The sequence below is a fragment of the Centruroides sculpturatus genome, unplaced genomic scaffold (genome assembly GCF_000671375.1).
Source record: "Centruroides sculpturatus isolate CEXI.00-Female unplaced genomic scaffold, Cexi_2.0 scaffold781, whole genome shotgun sequence".
Lineage (NCBI taxonomy): Eukaryota > Metazoa > Arthropoda > Arachnida > Scorpiones > Buthidae > Centruroides > Centruroides sculpturatus.
The window spans coordinates 185,371-197,148 of NW_019385085.1; the positions used below are offsets into that span (position 1 = coordinate 185,371).

At 36.6% G+C, this 11,778-nt stretch overlaps 2 protein-coding genes across 2 annotated transcripts; one reads left to right on the top strand and one right to left on the bottom strand.

The window, feature by feature from the left end:
* The first annotated feature begins 1,222 nt into the window (after window positions 1-1,222).
* LOC111634439 lies at window positions 1,223-2,053 on the top strand. The gene has a single exon (XM_023379207.1). It carries the CDS (start codon window positions 1,223-1,225, stop codon window positions 2,051-2,053), a length of 831 nt encoding a protein of 276 aa, XP_023234975.1.
* Window positions 2,054-5,317: 3,264 nt separating this feature from the next.
* Window positions 5,318-7,844, bottom strand: LOC111634455 (carboxypeptidase N subunit 2-like). The gene has a single exon (XM_023379225.1). The coding sequence runs from the start codon at window positions 7,326-7,328 to the stop codon at window positions 5,376-5,378; it is 1,953 nt and encodes a 650-aa protein (XP_023234993.1). The 5' UTR covers window positions 7,329-7,844; the 3' UTR covers window positions 5,318-5,375.
* Between the last annotated feature and the right edge of the window lie 3,934 nt (window positions 7,845-11,778).

Here is an 11,778-nt window from a genome sequence, read left to right on the forward strand (position 1 = left end):
CATTTTTAACATCCAAACATCGCATTAAACGAGAGTCAGTCGATCCTTTCCTCGCCGCATCTGATTAATAAAAATGGATTTAATATTTTAACGGAGGAAAAGTTCTTTGATTCGTAGCAGCTGTCTCCCCACGACTTACAAGCAACATTCCCCCAATGCTGCCAAAACTCTCGACAAGAATTAACCGCAAGAAATAGGAATTGCAAGAAGAAAACCCACCTCATTTCGTCTAAGGACGGTTCTATTCCATTCGACACACGAATCTGGAATAAATCTGTCGGAAAATAGCCAACAAAAATACAAAACTCAGAAATCGTAANCCGCACTCGATGAATAAGGATTGATTAAATATTTGAACAGAGGGAAGGTGCTTCGATTCGTGACAACTGTTTGCCCACGACGGACAAGAAACATTCCCCCAATGTTTCCAAAACTCTTGACAAGAATTAACCACTAGAAATAGGAATTGCAAGAAGAAAACCCACCTCATTTCGTCTAAGGACGGTTCTATTCCATTCGACACACGAATCTGGAATAAATCTGTCGGAAAATAGCCAACAAAAATACAAAACTCAGAAATCGTAATTTAGGAAGCGGCTATTATAGATACTTCGTTGGCAGTGGTCGACGACACAATAAAAATTGACGTCGGCGATTTCCATTTCTACAGAAACATCACGCAGTTCTCCCTAAGGCAATTCTCGCAGAAATATCAAGTTATAACGTTAAATGAGTATCCCGGTTGGATATTTCGTAAGAATGGCCGCGGGTGTGTTAGTTTGCGTACGAAAATAATTGTGTTTAAGTATTAAATAATACAGGAAGTGTAATGAACTTAAATAAATAAAAATCCGAACGAATAAACATTACTTTGATTTCTAACGGTAATTATTTTATCCGTCGTTGGCATTTAAATAATTGAATGAATAATTTATGGTCCTTCCGTACTGATTTATTGGTCTTTGGTCTTGTATAAATATCGATTATGTTCGTTACTTATACTCTATCTACCGACTTAATGTCATAAACCACCATATATAAAACTTTAATATTTTTACCCATTCAGAAAATTCGAAGTTACGTCATCGTACGAAATGGCAATTTGTACGACACATATGTTACGACACGAGACGCGAAAGAGACTAGAGGAAGGATGGAAGCGAGAAACCGGTTTGTTCGGCAGGTGTGACGTAATCTACACACCATATGCTTTTTGCTAAAGATGATATTAATATCTAAGAAATGCACCATAAAATGCACCAGCAAAGGGCTTGTATCCACCAGCGTGTACATCAAACCAACACATAGCCCACTATACATCCCTGTTAAGTCCAATGACCCATATCGTTACAAACTGGCAGCATTTCGTGCCTTGGTTAGAAGGGCTTTTCTATACTGCGACAACATTATAGACCGAATTACTGAGATCGAAAGGATCATACAGTTAGCAGAAGCCTTAGGATATAAGAGAAATATTATAACGGGTATTGTTAAAAAATTTGAGAAAAATAATGATAAAGTCTCCAGACAAGGTCCATCTAAGTACACAAAATTTACATTCAACAAATATTTAGGAGGAATTATGAAGGAAATTGCTAGCGTTAAAGACTCAACGGTGATTTTGAAAAGAGCTCCCAATTTATATAAAATTCTTAAAAACGATAAAGGGGTTATTAAAAAAGAAGATAAGGCAGGTGTTTACAAGATTTCCTACGAGAACCAGCTATTAGAAATAAAAAAAGATTACGTAGGAGTTACTACCAGAAACCTCGGGGTAAGGATTAGAGAACACAAATATGACGCTAGAAAAGGATCTAATATAACAATATTGGCCCAGATGGCGCAGGCCCAAAAATCCCTGGTTGGATGGGAGGAAGCGGAAGTCGTGAGACAAGTACACTCACCAACTTTGGCGAAGACGGCCGAAAAAATGGAAATATACAGGAGCAAACTTAAAGGAGGATGCATTAATGCTAGGGATGCGGAAGGTCTTCCCTCGGCTTGGAAATTTGCCGTTAAAAAGCTTATAAGTAGCGCATCAACTGAAATATGATATATATTTGATTTAAAGGAAACCTAGTAGTTTCTATTTAGCTATGATAGATCGTATTAATGTTTAGTCTTTGTAGTATGTTATTTATTTTTAGGTATCGTTTACAAATTATTTTTTATTCTTATTAATTAACATGTTATCAGTTTATTGATATTTTTGAAGTTTTGAACTTATTGTTCCATTTATGATATATTCCATTTTCGTATGTTCTAGCCTGATGATTATCCATTAAGTGGATCGAAAACGTTCGTTTTTAATAAAACTCCCTCAGCAAACAATAAGGTGTTGGTTACGTTATTTGTTTATTTTTGCTGGGTACGATTGTATTCAAGGTTCTGATATTTTTAAAACGGATGATCTAGATCTACCTCCTTCGACAAGAAAAGTTAGGAAAATAGCCACATCCTTTGCCCAAAAAGAAAGGAGCGCAGATTATATAGATAAACGATAGCGATGCAATTAAGGTGAACGATAAAGTGTTCACTTGTAATACTTCCTGGAAGAGGATGGAAATGCGAGGCGGATCTTGATCTCGTTGCCACGTTTCAATAACGTCTCGAACTGTAAAAGGATTTCGAATAAATCTTATATATTTTAACAGTTTATGTCCTCTTTTCGGATTGTCGTTTTATCGGAAATTCGGTGGGATGGTAAATCCGCTATCGAGGAGTTCTACCATCGTAAAAATTTTGTGATTATTGAGGAAGCCAGTTACCGTCAGATTAATAGCAGTTTAATGCACCTACTGGATGGTGTTGGATATCGAGAATATCGCGGGATCTGATAGTAAATGTGCAAAGTTTATCAATTTTAAGTTTTTTTTGAGAATTTCGGCTAACCGATTACGAATGGAAAAGATCCATTAGCCTCTAAAGGTTGTTATTTTTATGCGAGTTCTATACGTAGTTCAGTTATTAATTTGTTTCTAATAGATTCGGTGTATGTCGATGAATTCGAATATTGCAGTTTTGAATAAACTACTTAATAGAAATTTTCCCATCAGGCCGAGTTTAAACTGTAGTTTGGAAGAAATTTACCAAGATAGTAGCGAAGCCAAGATCAGTAAGTTCCGAGTTATTTTATAAGAGCGATTGCGGAATGTAGAATAAGTGTTTTAAGTAGAAATGGTGCATCGAATGCGACGAGACGGGTAACATTTGGAAATCGGATTGCGACAGCTAACTTTGTTAAGGAAAGAAACGTCGCTGGTAATTTGCATAAGGTAAAGAATAAATTATATCTGCAGAAATTGAATAAAGGTTTGGCTTCTGGAGACTACGCGATTTTGGAAGATCGGAACCAGAAACTAATCCAGAGGGAGAAATTCGACCAAGACTATTGAGTTTTACGCAATTATTTCGACTTTTAATGGTCATTTTTGGTCTCGTCGGAAGACCTAGCCAGTCTATAGAAAACAACCCAGCACCAACAGTAGCGTAACCGAAGTGGACTCGCAACGACGACAAAGTTACGTCTCACTTCCGATCCATCCCGCGACGCCGATGCTACAAATTAAGCACCATTTCTTAGGGACTTGCCGCGAATCAAAAATCGGACAACGAAATTAGAAAAGGCGCACGCTCTAACATAGTCCTAACTTCACGCTATCGTCATTTTTTCAGAGAGTATTTAGTTGTAACAATTTCTGTAACACAGACCTCTATTATTGTGACTCGAGACTCGTGTTGCAGTGGATCGACACGGTGGGTGAACGAACTTTACACACTGAGACCGTCAACGCTGCGAGTCCGGCATCCAGTGAGGACAATTCCGCGGAAGACAGTCGCATCGAGTTACGACCTACGTTACGACAAGGTCAACGTCCGAACGGTTGGCATAGCAACTTTTAACCAACGTACGACACTTCCGCTGCTAAGAACTGTGACAGTAGGTCAACAAACCGCCTCGAGGACACTTTCGGATGCGCTATCGGCTCCAAAACCGCAGTTTTAGATGTTACACCTTTGTTTTGAGTGTAGGAATTGTTATATATAACTAACTGGTAACTGAGGTCAAACGGCTAGAAACTCTGTACTCGCCAGTTTATATTAGATTGCCAATAAAACACAGCGAATTGCTGACCGGTGTGTTTGTTTCAGAAAGGTATATTGCAGGTTCTGCGAAAGACGCACTGTCGGCAGCCAGGGTTTTCTGTAAAGCGTGGTACATGCAGAGTAAGTACTAAATAAAAAATCGGATAAAGTTAGTCAATTTTACTCGTGCTTAGTATTTCGGGGTAAAAGGATTTTGCCACAGACGTTTGTGAATCTTGCCATTAAAAACGCTGGGTGTAACAATTACTGCTACGGGTAATTTATGAATCCTGGCGAAGCCGGGTATAACAAAATAGTAAATAGATAATTCGCCAGCTTACAACTGATCCTTCTAGAATCACTGCTCGCCTTTGTTACGAATAACTGTGTTTTTACTCCGTATTATAAGTCACTATAAAGAAGACGTGAATATTACTAGACAAAGAGTAAATTGGAATCGGTAAGAGAATTTTGAAATTTTTAATTTTTTTTTATCAAAATGTTTAATAGTGAATGTGCATGAGAAGGATGAAATTCAGTTTAAATGAAATCCCGAATGTAAAAAGTTTCAGTAGGCAAATTCTCTGTTACATTCCAAATTGATATGATCGTATAAAACCAGTCCTTTAACGATTGTTGTCCAGCGAAGGAATCCTCTTTCATAGTCTTAGTCACGTTCTCACAATCGCTCGGTTTTTATTACAACAAGCGTTAGCAATGTTCGAGACTTCATATTTTTTGTAAATTTATACCGTATTCTGCACCTCGTAGTGTAAGATGTCGGCGACAAGAAAGAGCGGGACGTCGTCCGGAAAAAGGCGAAGAACGGAACGAGTGACGATAGACTTCGACGAATGGAAACATCCGGAGAAGGAAGAAGAGAAAAGAATAGAAGTATAAATGAAGGTCACCGTAGAGGACTTAGATCTGGATCGGGTCAGATTCTCCATCGAAAGTTATTTATTGCTATAAGAACGTCAGTTTCGCTGAATTAGAGAATATATTACTTTCACTTCATTCTTTTATCTGTAGACTAGACAAAGTATTGACTAATTAATGAATTTCACTGATATATTACAGATTTTATAACGTGGTTCGTAATCATAATTGGGCACGAAAGCGCAGTATATTTGAAGTATACAAAATTGATTTTATAGAAACAATTACTAAATGATAACAATTTATTATAACTTTACTAAAGCGACAAACTCGAAGCCTTTGAATCGTCGTAATTACAGAATTCGTCAGGTTTAAACATCGTAATAAAGCACTTCGTCTTGGCTAGTCTTTCACACTTTCCGAACATTTTCTTTACCGCGACAATAAACAATGGCGACAACAATAACCACACCTAACAACACTAGCGAAGTAAGAACAGCCACTGCGATTTTCCACCCAAAAACACTATTAACTTCGTCCGAACACACGCACTTTATACAACTAGAATTTACTGACGACGTCAAATTATTTTCTGAAATTTCTGCGCATCCATCAGTGGAAACAATTTCGATAAAAGACACAAAAGACGAATTTCTCGCGCAGGAAACATCAGAGAAATCTGCAATTTTCTGTCGGTTTCTAAGCAACCAGTCCTTAGTAAACTGCGAATGGCAATGGCAATTCCAATTGTTTCTGGATAAGTAAAGCTTAAATTCCGGAGAAACGTCGATAAAGTTCATTAATCGGGAAGACAATTCGGTTAACCGGTTTCCGTCCAACCACAAAAATTTCAGGTTTGGCAAAAGAACATAATCAGAGATGTTACTTAAAGAAGTATTACTCAGACGTAGATGGGTGACGTTTTTCCACGTCACACGATCGACATTTGACAACTCTTTTATATAATTATTACTCAAGTCGACAATTGTGGCATTGGGGACGAGAATTTCGGGAATTCTGTCGATTCCCTTTCCGGAACAATTGACAATCACACGGTTTTTTTCGGTAAAACATTCGCAATTCATCGGACAATTATTTCCTATGACTACAAGCGATGTATTTTCCAGCAAATTTCTTTCTTCTCCGTAACATTTCGTCTTTTCTATATTTGGAAACATTTTCCTCGCTACTTCCATATTTGACTTAACGAAAGAAACGAATTGCTGCAGTTTGTGATCACAAGTAATTTCGTTATTACTTAAATTATACGTCGGCATTTCAGATCCATATTTCCACTCATCAATGTAAATTGTTCTGATTTTACAGTTAGACAGATTAATTTTCACGCGTTTTGGAGTGTAAATTGGCAATTTCACGGTTTCGAAATTATTATTTGAGAAAAACACTTTATTTAAGTTGTATTGTGTCCAATTAATCACCGGCCATTGTGTCAAACCTGCCTTGTTTAAATTCACTTCACTTAGACGCTCGCTGCTGCCGAAAGGATGCTCGCCAATAATTTCAGTTATATTGTTGTCATATAGCTCGAGAAGCGTTAATCTAGTCAATGGGAGGAAGATCTTTTCGGGTAAAAATGTCAGGCGATTGCTTGACAAAGTAAGAGTCTGTAATGACGTCAAATTTAGAAAAATATCTTCGGGAAGATTTTCTAACCGGTTTTTTCCCAAACTTAAAAATTGCAGTTGAGAAAGACCGCGAAAAATTCCTGTCGGAAGTGTCGATATGTTATTAGAATAACATGAAAATCGTGTCAGTCGCTTGTTATTTCTCAGAAGATTTGACCGGAGATGTTTAATTTGGTTGAAACCTATATAGACGGTTTTCAAATTAATCAAGTCAGAAAATACGTCTTCTTTAAGTGAAGAAATAGAACAAACCTCTGCATAAATTTTAGTCAAGTTGTGCAGTTTCTTAAAGAATCCGGACGGAATTTCTGATACTTCTCGGTTCCAACCAATAGAAAATGTACTTAAGTTAGAAAGACCTTTCAACATGTCACTGGGTAAATCCTTTATCCGATTCACTGATAAATCCAAATGTTCCAATCTGGATAGATTTCTAAAGACAAGTGGATAAATGGATTCAATTCTATTGTAACTTAAGTCCAGTTTTCTCAAACCGTAAAGGTTATGAAATAGATCTTCGGGTAGAACTTTTAACTTGCCTTGCGTGATGTATAATTCGGAAAGATTAATTAACTCTCGGAAAGGTTTGTTCGGAAATAAAGTGAAGTTATAGCGTTTAATTCTCAATGAAGTCAGCGATGGAACATTATGAAATGTTAAATTTAGAAGTTCCGACGTCTTCAAGCCTTCTATTTCGACAGATCGCAGAGAGGACATGTTATTAAACGAGGCGCTCTCGAAGTTTCTGTTATACCGGTGTATTTTGTGTACCTTATCTCGACGTGTTCGATTCCATACCCGAAAGTGAATATTCCAAAGTCAATCCCAGACATATAACAATTTATAAATTGTATCCTTTGTACACTTTTAACGTCCAAACATCGCATCAAACCAGAGTCGATCCTTTCTTCGCCGCACTCGATGGATAAGGATTGATCGAATAACTTAACGAAGGAAAAGTTTTTTGATTGGTAACAGCTGTTTGCCGAGGACGGACAAGAAACATTCCCCCAATGTTTCCAAAACTCTTGACAAGAATTAACCAGTAGAAATAGGAATTGAAAAAAGAAAACCCACCTCATTTCGTCTAAGGGCGGTTCTAACTCATTCGACACACGAATCTGCGGTAAGTAAGTCGGAAAATAAGAAACAAAACTACAGAACTCGGAAATCGTAAGTTATAAAGCAGCTATTGTAGATACTTTGTTGCGTATTGTTGTCAACGCAATAAACATTGACGTCAGCGGTATCGATTTCTAACAGAAATATTACGCAAACAATTTGTAATTTCTTTTTTCTCTCGGATATTTCGTAAGAATGGCTGCGAGTTTGCTAATTTGCTTCGTTTAAAATTGTTGTTATTGCAAATGACACTTCCTAAGACTTCTACAACTTTTTGACACATTTTCATTAATGGGCTTTTATGTTTTGTCGAATTTATATTTTGACAAAATATAAAAGATTAACTCGAAGATTATTATCTTCTTATACTTATTAAGAGGAAATAAAAATGTCGTTCGGTATGTAAAAACAAAACATAATTAAAAGGTATAGAAATAATTTCCTGTGTGAATGAACTCCCATTATTTGTAATATTTGAATTATTTAATCGAGTTAATAAATGTACAAGATAAATGCGAAATAATTCTTCGCTTAATTTAGGAATGTTTTAAAAATAAGAATAAATTTACTCTTCGACTCGGAAACTGAAATCAAACCGGGCAGTTTGCTCCCGAGAATAATCGTGTTTAAGTATTAAATAATACAGGAAGAGTATTGAACTTCGATAAAGGGAAATCCGAATGAATAATCGTTAAAAATGAAAGTCGAGTACGTTACAGATGTGGAAATGATTACGGCAAATGTAAATTTTGTATTTTACTTTCGTTTCTATCGAAAATTACTTCGTCTATCGTTCGCATTTAAATAATTGAATAAATAATTTATTGGTCTTTGTATAAATAGCGATTATGTTTGTTACTTATAACTGTGTTCTTAACTTACTGTCATAAATCACTATACAGTATATTAATTTTTGTACCCAATCAGAAAGTTCGAAGTTACATCATCCAATGAAATGCAACTTATGAAATTACGTCGTTGGCCATACGTTACGACACGAGACACAATAGAGACTAGCGGAAGGATCGAGGCGAAAATCTGGTTCGTTCTGTAGCTGTTACGTAATCTACATGCCAGTTATGGAACGACAATTTTTCGACTGTTTAAAATCGGAATGTTTATAAAAGGACTTTTATTCTTTATATTTATTTACAATACAGTGTTAGACTGTCTGTAAGTTACATAAATTTCGCAAATTGCTTGAAATTTCTACTGTCTAGTCCCTGTTTGCTCACGTTTCCGTAATCTTCTTCCTTCTTCGGACGTCCAACAACACTCGATCCTTTTTAAAATTTTTATATTTTATAAATGAAGATACAATAAGTAGAACGAGAAATTTATGAAATAAATATAATAGCCTGTACAAAATTTAATGAAATAAACGGACATAAGATTTAGCTAAACCTCTCCCTTCCTCCTTGTCCGACTTGTCGTAACCTCTCCGTACCTTCCAGTGTGGACGTCGTTTATGGACAGCCCCTAGGCTAGTTCTCTTTTGAAATTCCGAATTATTATAATATTAGTTCTCTGGTTCTGATATATATAACAGAGGAAAAGTATGGCAAAACATTATCCTTCACATATTTTGACTCGGGCGACCTCGAAACGTCGAGAAATACAAAAATATTCGGAGGTGTATTCCGTATGTATGGACATTTGTGCATGGGGATTTTGTTCATACTCTTTAAAACTTAATAACTATTGTTCTTTTCGTCGAAAATTTCTGAAATTTAGTAGGGCGATTGTCTTATTAAGCGAATTTATGCCGTTAAATTTTGGTGATTAAAGGTCGAGGAGTGGGGAGATAATGGAGGTCGTGTGTGTCTCCGGTAGGATTAGAGTTACTGACGATTTTGTATGAGCCCGGATTTAATGAACTTTATTTGGCTATAAAATGTTTTCACATTCGTTTTATAAAGAATAATACTTACCCAAATGTGGAGAAAATTCTATATTTCCCCCCAACATTTAATAAAAAACCGGAATGATACGATTATATATTTCTCCGGATTTATTTCTTTCCAAAAGTGACACATCTTCCTAATGTGTTACCCGGAACCTACGATCGAAATTCAACCATTGTCCCTGACTTATAACAATTCCTAATAAGGGTGAAAGAAGAAACTGGAAGGACCCGTTATAAAAAGAAAGGGCGACGACGATCGTCGTTGATGGTCATCGATAGTTCACCACCTTCGGATTAGTGTTCTCCCGATACTTTCGGATACCGCTCATCATTTTTGTGTCTCAACACATAAAGAGACTTTCGCACTTTTTCGACTCGTCGAAGATTCTAACGAATCACCTGGCGAACCGGCAGTTTATCGATTCGCCGATTCTTCGATTCCCAAAGGAACCAACCTCGACTTGAGTAAGGTATTTATCAACTCGCCGACTATTGCGAACTCTCTCTCCTGCGGTTAGGGACCCACGATAATAATAATAATAATAATAATAATAATAATAGCTGCTTCGTAGAGATCCTTATAAAATTAGCATTTTTAACAAAGCTCCTTATATAACTTATGTATAGAAATGTAAATTGCTACGTAAATAAACGGGTATCGTTTAATGTTAAATTCGTAGTTGAGTGCATTTCTTCCACCGGCTGTCTCTCAAACTTTCACCATCCCGAGTCCGAGCAACCACACGCGCGAACGAAAAGCGTGGCGATTTTTGTCCCCCTCCATCGAGACACAGTGGTGTCAGTACCGACTCGGCATCGAAAAGAAACCGAACCCACGGTCACAATTTTACTTATTATTAGCATTTACAATTTCTTATAAAACCCATCCCTATTTTCGACAGTAAGCTTTTAGCCATTTTATAATAATTAATTAAATGTAAATTAAAATGTTAAGTTAGAGAAAATGATTGCAAAAGTGGATAGGATATTCTCGTGGACCAGGCGACTATGAGATTTCAATCCAGATTGGAGTTACAGGAGAAGAAGTTGATACAGGAGGAGGAGGGAAACTTTAACCGTGGAGCGAGTAAATTTGCAATCTCGGAAATTACTTTAAGTGTCACGAATATTTTATATTACGCAATAATACGGTTATTTCTGAGTCAGACGACGATAGGCTTTACTTGGTGATCAAAGTTACGTTAGGTTATTTGGTTATTTTTTGTATTTAAGACCCGTTATTTGGGAAGATATTTGGAAGAGATTGTTACGGTTGTTCATAGTTATAATTTTCATATTCTAACGGGCGACTTTAACCCGCGTACCGGAAATCATCCACAGCATTGGATCCTGGAAATTTTGGGCGAGTTGGATCAATGTCGGTTATCGAGAATATCGCGGGATCTGACAGTAAATGTGCTAAGTTAATCCATTTTAAGTATTTTTTTCAGAATTTTGGCTAACCGATTACGAATGGAAAAGTTCCATTTGCCTCTAAAAGCTGTTATTTTTATGCGAGTTCTCTATGTAGTTTAGTTATTTATTTGGCTCTAATTAGATTCGGTGTATGTCTCTGGTTCAAATATTGTAATTTTGGATGAAGTATTTAGTAGACATTTTCCCATCAGGCTGAGTTTAAACTGTATTTTGGAAAAAATTTACCAAGATAGTAGCGAATCCGAGATCAGTAGATTCCAGGTTATTTTGGAAGAGCGATTGTGGTCTAGTGGTAAATCAAAAATGTAACGAGTTAACGTCAAAAATTCGGGGATGTTAGTAGAATGACAGTTGATTTTTTGGGTCCGGTTAGTAAGAGATATTTTTGCTAATTGCAATAAGAAATCTCGAGGTTTTAATAAATTTTCTTGGGTTCCCTCCGTAATGTAGAATGAGTATTTTAAGTAGAAATGGAGCATTTGAATGCGACGAGACGGGTAACGTTTGGAGATCGGATTGCGACAGCTAACTTTGATAAGGAAAGGAACGTGGCTGGTAAATTATATAGGTCAAAGAAGAAATTATATCTGCAGAGATTGAATAAAGATTTGGCTTCTGGAGACAGTATGCGATTTTGGAAGTGAGTTAATTTTTTTATTAGGGCCAGGCGTGTCAACCTGCCAGATCTGGATCGGGTAGAAC

Coding starts and splice junctions, on each gene's coding strand:
- LOC111634439 (XM_023379207.1), top strand. CDS start 1,223: ATGATATTAATATCTAAGAAATGCACCATAAAATGCACCAGCAAAGGG.
- LOC111634455 (XM_023379225.1), bottom strand. CDS start 7,328: ATGTCCTCTCTGCGATCTGTCGAAATAGAAGGCTTGAAGACGTCGGAA.